This window comes from Bombyx mori, chromosome 23 (assembly GCF_030269925.1).
Source record: "Bombyx mori chromosome 23, ASM3026992v2".
NCBI classification, from domain to species: Eukaryota; Metazoa; Arthropoda; class Insecta; order Lepidoptera; family Bombycidae; genus Bombyx; species Bombyx mori.
In genome coordinates this window covers 2,962,403-2,981,325 of record NC_085129.1, presented here as the reverse complement: position 1 = coordinate 2,981,325, position 18,923 = coordinate 2,962,403, and the positions used below count along the sequence as shown (strand labels likewise).

Below are 18,923 nucleotides of genomic sequence, written 5' to 3'. Positions count from 1 at the left end.
CACGACCCACATGGTCTTAAGTGATCATTTGGTACCCGTACACATCAACAACATAATTGCCGCCACCTTATAATTTGTTTAATCTTATCGAAAAGACTTCTGATTTGTTCAATCAATGATATTGCGAGCATGTATGCGTTTTTTTTGGCCGGTGTTGAAACTCATATGTGGTCGCCGTGTCTAGGGACACGCGGGGTATGTGGGACTGAACGTTCCGCAGATGTTAGAAGCAGATCGTGGAACCCAAGGGATGAAATTTAGGGCCCTATCCACTGAACAGCTCCCCTACTCACGATCAAGCGACCGATACCCTCGAGGTTAGAGTCCGGGTGGGGTTAAGGGGGTGGACAACACCCTAAAGTGGTCCGGCCGGCGTCTTTGTGGTGATTCCGTTGGGGTTGATTTCGAGGTGAAAAAAAGCTCTGGATGTTAGGACACCCTAGCAGTGCCGCCGGTGTCCCGGGATATTCCGCTGGGAACCAATCCGGTTCTCGTCGCCCGGTCGGTACGTTACCGGGCGATACCTCTGGGAGTGTCCCGAGGCTCCTGTTATTCGCCACCTAAGAACGCGCACGGTAGATACCTCCCTTATAATTCTTTTTGAAATTAAAACTGCAATACTGTTTGAAAAAAGGAGAGCATTTATTACAAAACAATTGATTTAAATTTCGAGGATAGCAGGAGCGTTGTTAACTCAACACTTTATTTCTTAATTACTTCGAGTATCACTACATAGTATAAAACAAAGTCGCTTTCTCTGTCCCTATATCTATCTGTCTGTCCCTATGTATGCTTAAATCTTTAAAACTACCCAACGGATTGTGATGTGGTTTTTTTTTAATAGATAGAGTGATTCAAGAGGAAGGTTTATATGTATAATAACATCCATTTAATAGTGGAGAAATCAATAATAAATTACAGTTTCTGAAGTGAAACGAGGGCGGGTCGCTAGTATGAAAAATAAAACTTGTTAATTTATTTCCGTGAATTTATATTAGGATACGAAATTGAAGAACAAACTTGAAGGATTAAATTACAAATGAAATAAAAGGAGCCAGAGAAAAAAAAACACCTACATTATTTTCGAGAGAAACGTAAACAGAATAAAAAACGTCGTAAGCGCCGTAACCCGTAATTGATATTTTTATCCAGCGCTTTATATTCCCCGTGTACGTTTTACAGCTAAAGTCACTTTCAATTTTCGACGTAAAGCGCTTTATGGCTGACTTCGGGCGTGACGGGCATAAAACCTCCAGGGATCGAGCCTCGACTTGTCTCCATCTAGCTCGAAACCGCTCGAGATTTACCGATTCCCTCAAACGGGCAATACGAATTACGCTCCTAATGCGAAAAGCGTTAAGCACAAAATCCCGTGTAAACGTGAAACATGAAATTTCTTAATCATTTGAATATTTTTTTTTTTCTGTGTTCCGGACAGATGTTACCTCGCGAGAGTCGAGTGTAAAAGTTTGCGTTTTATTTTTTATTACTTTTCTTCACAAATTAGTCTCTGTTACGTTGTTTTACGATTTCATGCACTCAGGAGCATACAGGGAAACGACCAAGTTATGCCCGAAGTAATTTGTATGCGACAAACTTAATTTTACAAAGACGTACGAGTTTATAAATGACTTTTAGGTGTACGAAAGATACGCGATGTACATTCGCGATGTACATAAAGACCGAACGAAAGCAAGAAACTATTTTCGTTAAATCAAAAACAAACATTAAAAACCAAATCAGAAATTGTAATAATGGCTTTCATTAAAGCACGCACCTAAACACGTCATTACGGATCCTCCCGATCCATTAACGGTGCTTTTAGGTACCTCAAGCACCGGTCATCGTTCTCGTCGAACCTGGTGCTTACGACGAAGGGCTCGACGAGTGAATTAACCCATATAGACACAGCCCACTGAGTTTCTCGCTGGATCTTTTCAGTGCGTCGCGTTTCCGATCCGGTGGTAGATTCTGCGAAGCACTGCTCTTGCTAGGGTCAGTGTTAGCAAAACTCCCGGTTTGAGCCCCGTGAGCTCGTATACACGTTAAGGAGAAACTGAAATAGCCTTTCATCAGCTAAGGTAGGAGGAAAAGAACAACACGCACACATATATAAAACACGCACACATATATAAAACAGATATATAAAAATGAATTGCTGTTCGTTAGTCTCGCTAAAACTCGAGAACGGCTGGACCGATTTGGCTAACTTTGGTCTTGAATTATTTGTGAAAGTCTAGAGAAGGTTTAAAAGGTAGATAAATATGAAAATGCTCAGAATTAAATAAAAATAACAATTTGGTTTTTCCTTTGATGTGTCCCCCGTCAGACCGATTCCGTTTTAAGTTTATTTTAGACAAAGCTTTAGGTCTTTTATTTATCGATTAAGGCACTACCAAGTCTGCCGGGTCAGCTAGTTCATAATATTTATGTAGGTTATTGAGTTAACTAAGCTGTATAAATATTATAAATATGTAAGTTTAAATGTGTGGATATTGGGATATTTCTTCTCTTTAATCTTCTCTTAATATATACGATACTCTTACGATTTAATCTCACGTTTCTTAATTTCATTTTATTATTTCTAGCATTTTGAATACTTGCTAAACTTCTTGGTCACATGCGACTAAAGTACTATCCATTGTCATTCGAATATTATGGCAACTACCGTCAAATTTTCAATAATAAAAAAAATCTTGACATTATTTACACGCAGGAAGAACTTGAGTTTTAATTAATTATGTTTAAAAGTCGTTAGAAAAGAAGAAAATATTAGCGTCGAGGATAGAGATTCTATTAGTATAGCCGATGTAATAAAATGAAGAATCCCAAATTTTCAAATGACTAATAAATTATATAAAGAAAGCATTCGAAGCAGTAATGGTTAAAGCTTACTAAGACTAATCTTATTTATTAATTGTGTGCTTAAACCAAATCAAACAGTTAGGAAACTTCCATTTTTAAATTAAAATAAGTTGAACGTCAATATTACTTAATTCAAAAATGTCGTATCATCCATATGAAATATTAAGGCAATCTAAAGCAAAGCTAGTGATTTAATGCGCGTTGCAATTAGTGTAAAAACTGAGTTGAATATAACTTTTCTTTAACGTTACACCTCTGATAGTCCTGAACACGACGAAATAAAGACAGACGATTCCAATTTACAAAAGCATTGACCTTCCAACCTTGTCTGAGGCAACAACAAAAAAAAACTAATTTTTCAGAGATTAAAAACAAGCCAGACAGGTGAGTTTATCGATACAATTAATCATTGCCAACGCGAAATGACAACGATTCGCAACACTAAAACAAAATGAGAGCTCGAAATAAATGTAAACAAATATTAATCATTAACTGACTGTGAATGTAATTGCACTTGACGTTTTGAATATTGAAAATTCGTATCAATATATTTTCATTTATTTCGCTTTCATTTATTCCTTGTATGAGATTTCGTGTGTAAATAAATTTGTAATTCGTCCAATAAACATTTACAACCAGCTATGCCCGAGATCTTCTAGAATTTTCGAATAAATAAGAAATAACATGTTTGCTTTTGAAATGAGAAGTCACATTATGGTCGTTTTCAAAGATTTTTTTTTTAACTGCTGAAATGTGTGGACGACCTCACAGCCCACCTGGTGTTAATTGGTTACTGGAGCCCATGGACATCTACACCGTAAATGCGCCACCCACCTTGAGATATAAGTTCTAAGATCTCAGTATAGTCACAACGGTTGCCCCACCCTTCAAACCGAAACGCATTACTGCTTCACGGCAGAAATAGGCGGGGCGGTGGTACCTACCCGTGCGGACTCACAAGAGGTCCTACCACCTATGGTTTAAGTATGTTATTGTAATGAAAACGCTGAACAATGATTTGTAATGCATTAATACATAATCTTTACCATGTGTCTTCAGTGCTAAAATTTCAAAATAATCTGACATACTAGGTTAGGACAAATTGATCAGTTTACAATGTGTTGTTTAAAGACTGCATTCAAATGTCACCTACTTGTCATTTTTGATACAGAATTTTCGATTTGTTGATTTTGCGCATACTGAAGGCCTGGCCGCGGTAAATATGGTTATGTTTGTATGCTCATCTGCCAAAGGTTGGTGCGTTGCTTATTTTGTAGATTTTAAAATCTGCTATTGTGTCCTTATCAGCGAAGGTAATATAAATAAGGATGATACTATTCACGACAAGTGGTGGAAGAACGGTATCAATCAATTAGCGTTTCTCTTGTGACATTTCATGATAACTACAAATAATATAGTATAGTGCATTTAGTACTTTACAAATAACAGGGTTTTTGATTCCTGTTACCTCTTTCAAAAATATGTTAACATCTCACACATCTTAATTCTAAGTGACAATAACGTATTAGTGGTACGACACATTTTCAAGAGGCAAACTCAACACTGCTGATTTATATTGAAAATACACATGTTCAAATAAGAATGTTTAGTAAATAATACAAGATTTTAACAAAAATTAATATACACTAACAAAATACACTGAGAATATCATCAATGTAGTCTTAGTCAATTAAATATATAATATTATTAAATATATCTCAAACACTGCTAATCAGATCTTAGTAAAACTTAATAAATTAATTTAAAACAAAAACATCAAAATCGCTTCACCTAGAAAAAAGATCTGAGGGCACACGCATAAAATGTTTAGAACCTTCTCGTTCTTCTTGAGGTCGGTAAACAAATACCACAGCAACCCTAAAAGTATCGAAATGACATTAACAAAGCAACGTTATAACAAACCCTTCGCACCGACAAATAAAATCCAAACATCACTATTATGTATAAGTAACAGAAAACGAATCGCAACTCATGTTAGCAAACTGTTTATAAATTTAACTGTCAATTACTGAATGGTATTCAATAAAGAGGAAATATTTAAAGGCCTCCATTTCCATCTGCCACGAACAGTGATTTAGGGTTGCAACTCGAACGAATTATTATGATCGTAATTTTCTTTTGAAGCCGAGTTCGAGCGGAAGTTATTGTTATGCTAGCTATTCACGCCGCGTACTGTGTTTTAAAATATTAACAACCCTCGGGGAATTCTTTTTGAGGGATTGTTTTGTTTCCTTTTCGTCTGATTCGATTATTTAGTTTATATCCGATTCAAATACGACACGATTACGATACGATTTAATCCGATTTTTTGACAGTTGATGCTCAGATCTCGTAATTGTATTGCGCAAGATTGTTTTGAAAATTTTATTCTCATAAAACGTATGAATGGACTGTAAATATCGTGGGCGGAGTTCAGAACGAATCAGTCAATTCTACAGGAACTCGGCATCAAGCAGCGACTATCCCCCATCGTTCAGGGTCGCATTCTCACTTTCTTCGGGTATGTGTCGCGGCGGGGTGACGACTCAGTTGAGCGCCTTGTGGTGCAGGGCATGATATAGGGTACAAGACCGCGCGGCAGATCACCGTTACGATGGACCGACCAAATAAAGGCAGCTCTAAACGGTCCCGTTAACGAATGCACAAGAAGGGCCGTGGTAAGCGAGGAATGGCGTCGTCTGGTGAAGCGCACCACCACCCAAAGTGATGACCACGACCACTCTGCCAAGAGTGCATGCGACTGATTAAATAGGTACTTTAAAAACGAACACGGACGTTTCAAACTTACCTGTTGACCTTTTTTTCGTAATAATAGACTATTTTAATAATTTATAGTTCGCCAGGTCCCACGATACCGTCTTTTTTACACGAATATAGTGTGTGTATAAATACTTGTACCATGCACTATGTATAAATAAGTTCAAAATGTAATAAATTTAAGGATGATGACAGTAATATTATTCAAAACTTTAGAAATTCTAAATTGTCATAACGTCTCCGACCTGCGTAACGCAAATTGCGCGACGCCAAACAATTTGCGTGATGATTGTAATTTGCGTTTATTACATTAGATTCCGCAACTATAGCTTCACTCCCAGTCTGCTCTGATGTATTGTAGGGTCGGTCCAAATTAATAGAATTTTAAGGCGGGTTTTCGTAATCGACAAACATTGTAGAAATAATTGAATTTTAAAATATAATACATAGAACAATCTTAAAAGGCGGTGAGAAAGAGAGCGATAGAGAGAGAGAGAGAGAGAGAGAGAGATAGAGTATACTTAATTGCACACCAAAACAGAATTAACATTGAAAATAGGTTAACAGGTAGGTTCTACTGGTGGTAGGATGTCTTGTGAATCCGCACGGGTAGGTGCCACCGCCCTGCCTATTTCTACCATGAAGCAGTAATGCGTTTCGGTTTGAAGGGTGGGGCAGCCGTTGTACTGTTAAAAGTGAGACCTTACAACTCATGGGTGGGTGGCGGCATTTACGTTGTAGATGTCTATGGGCTCCGGTAAACACTTAACATCAGGTGGGCCTTGAGGTCGTCCATCCATCTAAGCAATAAAAAAAAATTGAATAATATGACGCTCTAAGTCCTTATAAGTGACTACGAACTTAGGTACTGGGAAGTATTGCGTGTTCCAGTTTGAAGAGGCCTTTATTTATGCAACTGAGATTTCGATGCTGCCCAAGGTACTTTAGATATACGGCACGTAGTGATGTGATGACAATTTTACTTTAAATGATTACTTGATTTTTACCGCATTATTATATGATATCTGGGTAAATTGTACACATGAGGTATCTACGTTATTGTTGCCTATGGACCCCGTAACCGCTTAAAACCAAGTGGGCCGTGAATTTTTTTTTATTGCTTAGATGGGTGGACGAGCTCACAGCCCACCTGGTGTTAAGTGGTTACTGGAACCCATAGACATCTACAACGTAAATGCGCCACCCACCTTGAGATATAAGTTGTAAGGTCTCAGTATAGTTACAACGGCTGCCCCACCCTTCAAACCGAAACGCATTCCTGCTTCACGGCAGAAATAGGCAGGGCGGTGGTACCTACCCGCGCGGACTCACAAGAGGTCCTACCACCAGTAATTACGCAAATTATAATTTTGCGGGTTTCAATTTTATTACACGATGTTATTCCTTCACCGTGCAAGTCAATCGTGAACATTTGTTGAGTACGTATTTCATTAGAAAAATTGGTACCCGCCTGCGGGATTCGAACACCGGTGCATCGCTTCAACACGAATGGACCGGACGTCTTATCTTTTAGGCCACGACGACTTCATCTCGTCAACCCATCTGAAGGACAAACATCCTTTGCGTATTTTTTTTTCAAGTGAATTATTATTATTAACTAGCTTTTACCCGCGACTTCGTCCGCGTGGAATAATTACTCTGGGATAATGCATTTTTTTTTTAATTTTTCCCGTGACTTTTACGTAAAAGGTGAAAATATTGAACAATAAAATGTTAAGGAGTTATTTAAGGTACCAAAATCACGCTTTTTAATCGACTTCAAAAGAGGAGGTTTTTAAATTCGACCATCATTTTTTATCTATGTATGTTCACCGATTTCTCGAGAACGCTTGAACCGATTCTGATAATTCTTTTTTCTTTTTTTGTTCGTTCGAAAGGACAGACTTCCCAAATGGTCCTGTAATCATCAGGATCAGGATCTGATAATGGATTTCTGGAGAAATCGAGAATCTACAATCTTCAAAGCCTATCTTGAAGTGATTTAGGTGTTTCTTGCTATTCTTCTTATTATGCATATGTTAAACTAACGTTGATGTTAGCGCGTTCAAGCAAACAAACTCTTCAGTTTTATAATATTAGTATAGTTTTTTTTTTTTTTTTATTGCCTTTCTAGGCAGACGAGCGTACGGCCCACCTGATGGTGAGTGGTTACCGTCGCCCATGGACTTCAGCATTAATTAATTAATTAATTAATTCAGCATTAATAGATTAACAATTTTAATATTGGCAAACGTGCAAATAAATATATGCATAAACATATTATTATCATAGTAAACTGTGACATATATATTTATTGAACAATAACAGAAATGTCGTAGAGAACGCTACGATCGTAGCTGCGTAGAATAAACAAGTTACGGAAACTCGTAGGCTTTGTAGAGTTCTCGCAGGTAATATATTTGCTTAGACAAACAGGAATGTTATTGTCATGCTCTAGTCGTCATGTGTTCCATATCTATATATTAATACGTGAAGCAAAAACTTTGTACTCCTTTTTACGAAAATTGCGCGGACGGAGGAGTATGAAATTTCCCACACCTATAGAGAATATAGAGAAGGAGTTCAGAATGCTAATATTTTTTTAAATTTTGCATTAAAAATATCTAAAATCAATAAAAAAAAGATTACACATACTTACATGTATTTGACACACACATGACACACACTCACATATATATTCGACGCTTGAAAGGCAAACGTGACTAAGAAACAATGCGTGAACTTTACAGTGGACTAATTTAAAGTTGAAATATCTGAAAACAAAATTTATTTTAACGAACCTAGCTGTAGTAGAATCTATCTAGTAGCTGTAGGAGTGATTTTAATAGACCTAGAAATATATTTTTTTGCGCATCGAATATGGTTATTGCCTATCATTTATGTACAAAGCAGTTATTGTCGCTTAGTCATGTTTGCCTTTGAAGCGTCGATTTTATTGTCAAGCTTTTATTATTGCTTAAAATCTGTGATCAAATTGAGAATAGGTTAATACTGTTTATCTTTAATACTATTTATCTATAGTGTAGTCTTGGCGAAATCTGTGTTTATAGAAATGTAATAGTCTTTGACAATAGAACCTTAATAATATTCAAACTTATAAATTCAATTAATTATAGTCGTATTTCGACTACTGAGGGACCACTGTAGTTGAACTTTTTGCAGCCTTAAATACAACCAGAAAAAGTATATACTTATTTGAAACACACACAAAAATAAAACTGCTAATTCCTTCTCGACCGTTCTATACCGATCACTTAAATTCCCACTAAGCTCGTTCAACGAACCGTTTCATATTAATATCGGGATGAAGAGATTATTGTATCATCAATTCCATAATGATTAAAAAGAATATCGTTATTAATTTGTTAAATCATTAATGGACGTATTTGGATGAAATCAATAAATATGTAGAATCATGTTCGTGCAGTGCTTTAGGAAAAGAATTTATCTAAAATTATGTACATATTAAAAATCTATGTATCTCGGAACTTGTAGACAATTTTTTTTCTTAATACGAATATACTTCTTTCAATAATACGAACACTAAAACGGCTTTAGGTACATGATAGTGCTTAGCTTCAAAACTAAACTTTTTAATGCCAACCTTTAGATAATTTGCTCCCATAAGGCATATAATTAAGGTCTTTATCTCATTGCATAACGCGCCGAATGAAGGCAGTGAGATAAACGAAAAGAATAAAGCTTTTTTTATAGCTATTATATAGTTATATTTTATACATATACATAATATATTGATAAGGATCCGTAAGATAACTGAAATATTACAACCTACAACTAACACTTCGTGCTGAAAATATGTAAATTCTATATTGTAATGCCCCGAGTTAAGGTTTTGAATTGCCAGGCGCACAAATTTCAAATTTTTCAAATATATTTTATTATTTAACCGGGGTTTTCTTTTCATTGCCCTTGTAGGCAGACGAGCATACGGCCCACCTGATGGTGAGTGGTTACCGTGGCCCATGGACTTCAGCAATGCCAAGGGTAGAGCCAAGCCGCTGCCTACCATAAATACCGTTGCTAAATTTGACCGGGAATCCGACACTATAATATTAATGGAGATATATTCTTTTTCGGGTTTAGTTATAAACACTAAAACTTGACGGTTTGAGACTAAATTATGTTCTAGCCCAGGTTTCCAAGTGGGTGACGGTTTCAATGATATCTCTCTCTCTCTCTCTCTCTCTCTCTATCAGCCCACAGATGTTCACTGTTGGACATAGGCCTTCCCCAAGCCTCGTCACAAAGATTGGCCCTGCGCTTTCGGAATCCAGTGGATCCCGCGAACCTCAATAGTAGTGCATGGAAAGCGTGCTTTCCAGAAAAAAAATATCTTTTTGTCATTTCGAAAGTGATTTCCAACATCAAAGTACAATGATCTCACTTGATTCACAATTCGTATTTTAAAGGATATTTATTAATTGCTCTAAAATTACAACAAATCTTACATTAACAAAGACAAACAATCAATTTTAAAAAATTACGTAATTAGTTATAACGTAAGGCTGAAGATTTTTGAATAATATTACAAAAGATAAATTCGTATTCAATTGAATAATTTTTCGAACATTCTATTTATTGCTTTGATGGGTGAACTCGCTCATTACCTACCTGCTATTAAGTGGTTACTATAGTTCATAGATATACCAACCGATATTTCGAAACAATACATTGCTAGATTTATCAACAGGCGTTTTGCTTTTTCCATTTATTAATAGTGTGGATGTCTTCACAAGTTTACAGCCCAGCTGATGTTAAGGGTTCTCAGAGCCCAGATATTATGACGTGAACTAATAACTCGCATTTGTACTCATATACACGTGCACTATCAAAATACATTTTGCGGGCTTAATTCATTACACGATATATTTCTTTATTGTAAAAGTCGCCCGTGAGCATGAGTGCCGAATAGATAATTAGTACAAACATAATTATAAGTAATTTTTATCGGTGACTGATTGGTATGTACCACCCTGCCCATTTTTAATGTGAAGCAGTAATGTGTTTCAATTTGAATTATGGAGCAGCCCTCTTGCTACAAAACTAAATCTTAAAACTCATGTCTCAAGCTGGGTTGTTGCACTTACGTTGCTGTTCAGGTATCCGCCTAACATCAGACTTTACTGGTGGTAGGAACTCTTATGAGTCCGCGCGGATAGGTACAACCACCCTGCCTATTTCTGCCGTGAAGCAGTAATGCGTTTCGGTTTGAATGGCGGGGTAGTCGTTGTAACTATACTTGAGACCTTAGAACTTATATCTAAAGGTGGGTGACGCATTTACGTTGTAGATGTCCATGGGCTCCAGTAACCACTTAACACCAGGTGGGCTGTGAACTCGTCCACCCATCTAAGCAATAAAAAAAAGGCGGGCCGTGAGTCCATACATTTAATAAAATAATAATTTTATGCAATATTATTATCTCTAAAGTATGTTGTTAATGATCACGGTATAGCCACCATGTGAGCTGTGTCTTTGAAACGCAACACCCTATATCTCCCGTGTATGTTATAAGTGGAAACTAAAAGACTCACCGAAGAACGTGCAGCATCATTCTCTTAGTGTTATGAAAGCGTTTTTAGATCACTAACTAGTATTTACTGGTGATAAAATCGTATTGTAAACACGCTCGGATGGATACCACTATCGTGCCTATTTGTGCCACGAAGCAGTCCTACATTCCAGTTTGAAGTGTAGGAAAACCGTTATGCAAAACAATTGAAGCTTCCACTTTATGTCTGAAGCCGATTACGTTAAGCGTTAATAGTGATAAAAACGCATTCTAAGCACGCACGATACCACTATCGTGCCTATTTGTGCCATGAAGTAGTCCTACAATCGGATTTGAAGTGTAGGAAAACCATTATGCAAAACAATTGAAGCTTATACTTCATTTCTGGAAGTGAAGCCCAGCGTTCACATTGTGATGTCTATAAATCAGATTATCTCAGATGCTCCCTGAGTGACGACGAATATATTTGTCGATAAACCCCAAAGAGGTAGCATAAATGAGTGTGATGGATATATAGCTTTTCTTCGGTTTTCCGGAGTAGACTGGTGGTAGGACCTCTTGTGAGTCCGTGAAGCAGTAATGCGTTTCGATTTGAAGGGTAGGGCAGCCGTTGTAGCTTTACTGAGACCTTAGAACTCATATCTCAAGGTGGGTGGTGGTATTTACGTTGTTGATGTCTATGGGCTCCAGTAACCACTTAACACCAGGTGGGCTGTGAGATCGTCCAACCGACTAAGCGATAAAAAAGTCGTAGACATAGGTAGCTGAAACTACTCTTTTAAAACTACATTCCGATATTGTGCTAAGTACCGTCTATTTGTCTATAAAAATATTTCGACGAAACCTTAGTCGTCCGTGTCCATGACAACTGTATAGCGTTTGAAATTACGCAAATAATAATTAGTGATAATAAAAAATACGTGATTAAACCGTAAAAGAAGTTTTGAATGTGTATAGTCGACACCGATGACACAATGGGTCTTGTACCCTTTTCTCTTTTAGTAAGAAGCGAAGTTCTGTGCTTACGCCGGACACGATATTTTAGCGAAATTTTATTTACCACTACAGAAATTATGTTTCTTAATAATATATTTGCAATCTGTAAATATTTATTTAAAAAAAACCTTGATGAAAGTTAGTATTTTTTTTTTGGTTTTTTTGTGAGTTGTAGACATAATTACTACATAGACTACTTGTAAGGTTTAATTTTGGAATTTTACTATCATTACATTTTTTACGGCGTTTCGAATATTTCTCAGTTTTTGTGGTCACAGATAACTAAGGTGTTATTCTTGTATATTTAAATGTTGCGCTAAATAATGAAAGTTACTTTTTTGTTTTTCAAACATCCAAACCATTCCAATTTCCTCTGTCTAGCCCACGAGGAAAATTTGTCGTGAACGTACAATTCACAACTGACCTATTTACAGCATGTATTGCATATTATATTTCTTAACTTATAAATTAGGACATTCCAAAATTAAAATGTCAATTTGAATTAAAAATCAGAGAAAGTAAGCTAGAGCTGTTGCATCTAAAATAAATTACCGTGATATAATGTATAAAAAAACAATTCAAATAGATCTAGATTCCATAACACGTTCTTATGCATAAAACAAATTATTTTCTGTTAAAAGAAATAAATCAAAACAATAGGCAGATTTTAATTGAGCTTTTCACCTTAAAATATGCAGTACTCACCTTGTACACGGCTACATAACAATATACATCCAACACGCACAAAGTTTAATTACAGAACACCCTACATGCGTCCCAGCGACCGTCGAGAGCGAATTTTCATCAATTTTTCATTAAAGCCCCGGAAAAATATAGCTCGTATTTCATCGATCGTCGGAGCTACGACACGACCCACCGCCGCGAGGTCGCGAGCGAAACTGGGATCTCACACATTTTCAATCCCGAATTAAGCTCAAGAGGGATAGGTGTATTTGAGGGAGCGGGACGGAAGAAGGTGCAGAGGTGCGCAGGAAAGAATTAGATGTTTATTTGGGCTCCTGGTAATAGGATAACAGAAGCTCGTGCCTTCCTAGTTTCGAGTGACTCTTGAGATAATTACTGTTAGTTTATGTTGGCCTGGTACTTTGTCACGTAATTGATATAGGAGTTGTCATGCCATTAATTGTCACGACTTTTTCTCTGTAATGACCGTATTTTGTTGCACTTGTTTGTTACACATTATACTGGATAAATACATAATTCGTAATGTTTACGTGAATTATTAAAACACACACAGACTGGCCTTTCAGGTAGTTTTCTATTAGCTATTTCGTACACATAACAATCATCTTTCGGATATGACAATATCAACTAGGAATTTACTTCACGATTGAACAAAAAATATGCCATAAAACCTCACATGTCACACGTTCCTGACCTCAAAATAATGACTATTCGATCGAGACACACATTCGTTTCCGCTGTTCTAAGAGCCTCAATGAATTTATTTATGAAAAGATTAAGATTTCACGTGTTCAATTATGGCATTTTCATCCACCATTACCAGATGAATTCATCTGCAGTATTAATATAATGGCCAGTAAATTAACTGTGCCCGAAAACCGTTGAGCCGGAATGCATTAAATAAAGTGCCGAGAGCTAGGAAGCACTCTTTTTACGTTTACTATAATATCGTTCTATCTATCGTTCTAATATCGTACTATAATATCGTATTTTGGTTATGTTGCACGCAGGGGTACCAGCAATTTGGAACGTCTTGTGGTGACCGGTAAAATAGAGGAAAAAAGGCCTAGGGGTAGAGATCCCAAACGATGGTCGGCCATAAAACGGAGGAACTGGGGGTACCTGTCAGCGACACACTTCACCAAGTTACAAAACGGGATCGATGGAGACAGCCAGTTGATGGAATCGGACGGAATCACGATCCTCTGCAGCGAGGGACCGATCGAAGAGAGAGAGAGATAATATCGTTTGGTTTTGTTAGCTATTAGAAGATATTATGTGTATGCAGTTCTAGCCTCCTAGGATTTCTATTATGATTTCCACGATGAAGGAATAACGTAGTGTAAATAAAAATTGAAGACCAAAAAAATATTTTGCGTAATTATTGGTGGCGGGGCGTCTTGTGGGTCCTCACGGGTCGGTATCATCAACCTGCCTATTTCTGCCCTGAAGCAGTAATGTGTTTCGGTTTGAAGGGTGAGGCAGCCGTTGTACTGTAAAAACGGAGACCTTAGAACTCATATCTCAAGGTAGATGGCAGCATTTACGTTGTAGATGTCTATGGGCTCCGGTGACCACTAAATCATCAGGTGGGCCGTGAGCTCGTTCACTCACCTAAGCAATAAAAAAAAGCCGTAACACAGAAATGACCAAATGACTTTCCTGGAATTTTATATCACAAATAGATTTCACCTTTAGCATTCTTTATATAAACGTAATTAGATAAGAATTCAGCAAAAAAATATTTTGATATATTAATCTTGGCAAAGATCGTAACCTTATTTTTATTTCAGAGTAAAGCTAATTAATTTTAGCTTGATGTTCTCATTTGACGTCTAATTATAGCCACTATTCCTGTTTTGGTCCACTTTTAGAAAGATAATTTTGTAAATTTATTACTTGGATTCGATTTTATCAAATCTCAGGTGCTTGTTAGGTTTTATGGTAGATAAAATATTTACAATCTTCTGCGGGATCGTGGATAAGATTACCAGTGCATTATCGGGGCTCAAATTAAGAGAATTTTCACGAGGCTTTAACAATAAAAGGATAATAAAATTGAATTTATTCACATATTTCTCATGCGAATAGTCGACCATTACTTTTAGAAGAGTGATTTGTAATTCGAAATCACTACTCAAGGTCGTTAGTGATATTCACGGTGTCATAACAATGAACCAATAACCCTTAATAAGAGCTACCAGCTAAAGCTTGAGGGGACCACCATCCTTGCAAAGCTGCAAGCCTAATAAATAACACAGCCAGAATATTATCTATGGTAGATTACATTCCTAAAGCCAAAAAAATACTATTAATTTATTATTTGATGAATACGTATTTTAAGATTAAAAATCAGTAAGATCATTTTGCTTCCAAGCGATTTTTTTGCTGAAAAAATCAAGAAGAGTCATTTGAATCATTATGGTTAAAAAGTGAGATTTAGAGGAAAGCTGCGAGCTCTGTCATCCCATTGTACGACTTGCTCCAGAACCAGTTTCGGGTAGTACTTACATATTTGCAGGTAAGCCACTAATTTTGAAAATAAAAAAAAATGAATTTTTAATTTATTTATTTATTTATTACGCTACATACTATCATAGATCGGCGGACTAAATTCTAAGGCATTTTCTGCCAGTTAAACCAAGGATGATGCAGAAAAGTAAGTAGGAGAGAAAAGGAGTAAAAGAGTAAAATCGAATACAATCGAGACATCGATCTCATGTTACAAGGCGACATTCACGTTGTGATGTCTATGGGTTCACGTACTCACAAACCACTATGTGAGCATGTTCAACCATCGAAAGAATAAAAAAATAGCTTATAAATTCAGTAGTTTCAATTACTTTTAAATTTAGTTACTTTTAACAGCTTAACTCTTTAAGCGCGAACGGTCGATTGATCGACTCTCTACTAGTGCGTGTAATGTGCGAAGCGTCGGAATTCCGTCTATTTGCGCAGTTTGATCTTTAGGTATCGACCTGCACAGTTGTGTCTTAGCGCGCCCGTGTATAACGTTTTTAATAAGTTAATCGAATTTATAAACAACCATTTAAAAATATTTTGCTATGAATTTAGCATTGAGTATTGTTTATTTTTTTTAAGTTTTTTAAATAGGTACTTTTTTCAAAAATCCTTTAGCAATTTCCGAAAAATATGTGAAAATAAGATTAGCACTGAAAGGATTAACTATATCTCGGAGCTATACAAATGTCGGTTAGCTCCTATACAACTGAGTGGTCGCATGATAAATATTGATAGGAAGAGGATATCGTGTTTCGGACCAGACATCGTTCATTAAACATCGCTACACACAAACTACGTATATATACGTTCAGGTCTGATTTAGTGAAGGATTGGGCATATTGCAATAACCATAGTAATGTGTTCAGCGGCGAATTTAATCGTTGCTTAGATGTTGTTAATTTGGCAGATGTATTGATTTCATTTCATTCATATGACAAAATAAATTGATTGACAGATGTATTGATTTCATTTCATTCATATGACAAAATATATTGATTGACATATGTGTTGATTTCATTTCATTCATATTACAAAATAAATTGATTGACAGATGTATTGATTTCATTTCATTCATATGCCAAAATAAATTGATTGACAGATGCATTGATTTCATTTCATTCATAAGACAAAATAAATTGATTGACAGATGCATTGATTTCTTTTCATTCATATGACAAAATACATTGATTGGCAGATGTATTGATTTCTTGTCTGATATACGCAAAACTCTGAATGAATGACATGAAGAGTACTGAGAAGTTGGTAGCGACTTGGCTGTACCTCTGACATTATGCATACTCGATTCTTGCCTACAAAGGCAATAAAAATATTATGTACTAGGTTTTTTTTATTTCCTTTTGTACGTAATATAAGTATGTCGTGGAATATTTATAATATCCTCCAATAGTCGAAATGCGACTATAATTAATTGAAATTATAAATTTGAACATTATTATTGGTTCTGTTGTCAAAGATTATTTATTACGAGTATACTTCTTGAATCACAGATTTCGCCAAGACTTCACTAGGAATAGACAAATAATATTAAAGACAAACAATATTAATCTATTCTCTATATGACCACAGAATTAAACAATAACAAAAGTTTGACAATAAACGAAGATATATGTGTTGTGTCAAATACATGGTAGTGTGTGTAATGTTTTTTTATTTATTGATTTAATTAATGTATTTATTATTAAATCTGCAATGTATAAGTAACTTAATCGTGGGAAGCGAATATAATGGTAAATTAAAACTGCGCACGCATTTTTCTCAATTTAATGTTTTTTTTTTTTATTGCTTAGATGGGTGAACGAGCTCACAGCCCACCTGATGTTAAGTGGTTACTGGAGCCCATAGACATCCACAACGTAAATGCGCCACCCACCTTGAGATATAAGTTCTAAGGTCTCGAGTATAGTTAAACGTCTGCCCTACCCTTCAAACCGAAACGCATTACTGCTTCACGGCAGAAATAGGCAGGGCGGTGGTACCTACCCGTGCGGACTCACAAGAGGTCCTACCACCAGTAAAAATTCGTTTTTAATCGATAAAGGATGATAATCATTTAAAAGTTTTGTTTTTAGAATGGCCACATAAAGATAAATAAAATTTCGTTATTCCTTTGACCCTAGAATTCAAAGCCTTCGCTCTGTGAGAACGAAATGAATAGACCAGACCCGCACGAATGGGCCCAAACGAGAGCCTATACAAAAAAGGACCAATTCATGGAATTTAATTGCGAAATTTCCAACAATAATGACGGCCTTAATAAAATGCTTTAACAAGCAACAAAAGACTAATGACTTTATTCAATAAATCAATTTACGGGCACAATAACTTCGTGTGACCAACGCACAAAAAGTATTCGGACACCGGCAAGAGCATGTTCGGTAGAATGTGTTAATGCATTTAAAAAGTTGAGGTAAAACTTGATTTCAAATACATTCCGGGAAAGTCTGTTTCGATCCAAACTATTTTGGAGCCTAATAGTGTATTTAACGCCTACAAAGAATATTGCGGTATTTTGGTCATGTTGCACGCAGGGATACCAGCAATTTGAAACGTCATATGGTGACCAGTAAAACCGAGGGGAAAAGGCCCCAAACGATTGTCGGACCAATTAATAACGGAGGAACTGAAAATACCCGTCAACGACGCACTCCACCAAGCTACAGAACGGGATCGATGAAGACAGCTAGTTGACGGAATCGGACGGAGTGTCAATCCTCAGCAATGAGGGACCGATCGAAGAGAGAGAATGTATTACATAAGTGACTTTATCCGAAACCGTATATAGTATTTGTATCAAAAGACATTAAGCAGAGAGAGAGTACGTAACGCACAAGAGCAGATAGTGGTAACCTAATTAAATTAACACCTCCGCCTCAAGGGCGTCTAGGTCTTATGCATTTAAGGAATACATGACCTGACCGGGTATACGGTTATCGGACCTCAACCTGGTCGCTCTACGTAATAATAATAACGGGTTATCTTAATAAGAGTGGACAGACTTGATTAAGTCATCTACTAAGTGTTCCCATACTGAATGTACACGTACCGCCACAAATAGAGAGAGATGAAGAAGCCTCGCAAAAGCCGCAACCAAACAATAAGGGCATAAATAACCACGACCACTCTGCTAGGAGTATACGACTGAGAAGAAGAAGATCTTAATGAGCATCTATACGAGACATACTTCTATCCAAACCGATATTGCTAATCCTACAATTAGAGGGCACGTTTTCCACACAACAAGCTAGTTCACTTGAAATCGACCACCGATGACTGTTGGTATGGATTCCGGGGCAGTGGCTGATTTGAATAAATACGCTCTTAATTTTCATTGTCTCAGAGTTGTTCTTGGCGATAGAGACATGCAAGAAAAAATGGTGATATCTACATAATAGGTTCATAATACGGTTCTAAGTATTATTCCAGCATACGCTAGGTAATACATTACTAATAGACTAGCGTGGTAATTATTTTGAATTGGTAA

General features: G+C 36.5%; 2 protein-coding genes across 2 annotated transcripts in view; one reads left to right on the top strand and one right to left on the bottom strand.

Annotated features, from left to right (window-relative positions):
* Positions 1–13,112, bottom strand: part of LOC101741469 (spondin-2) — a 63,067-nt gene extending 49,955 nt beyond the window's left edge. Inside the window, exon 1 of the mRNA XM_004921703.5 lies at positions 12,899–13,112. The gene's annotated coding sequence lies outside the window, so the exon portion shown is untranslated. The remainder of the gene's footprint in view (positions 1–12,898) is intronic.
* Positions 221–14,269, top strand: LOC134201161 (uncharacterized). The gene is made up of 3 exons (XM_062675480.1): positions 221–317; positions 3,174–3,249; positions 13,909–14,269. Exons 1-3 carry the CDS (start codon positions 221–223, stop codon positions 14,138–14,140), a joined length of 405 nt encoding a protein of 134 aa, XP_062531464.1. The 3' UTR covers positions 14,141–14,269.
* The last annotated feature ends 4,654 nt before the right edge of the window (positions 14,270–18,923 follow it).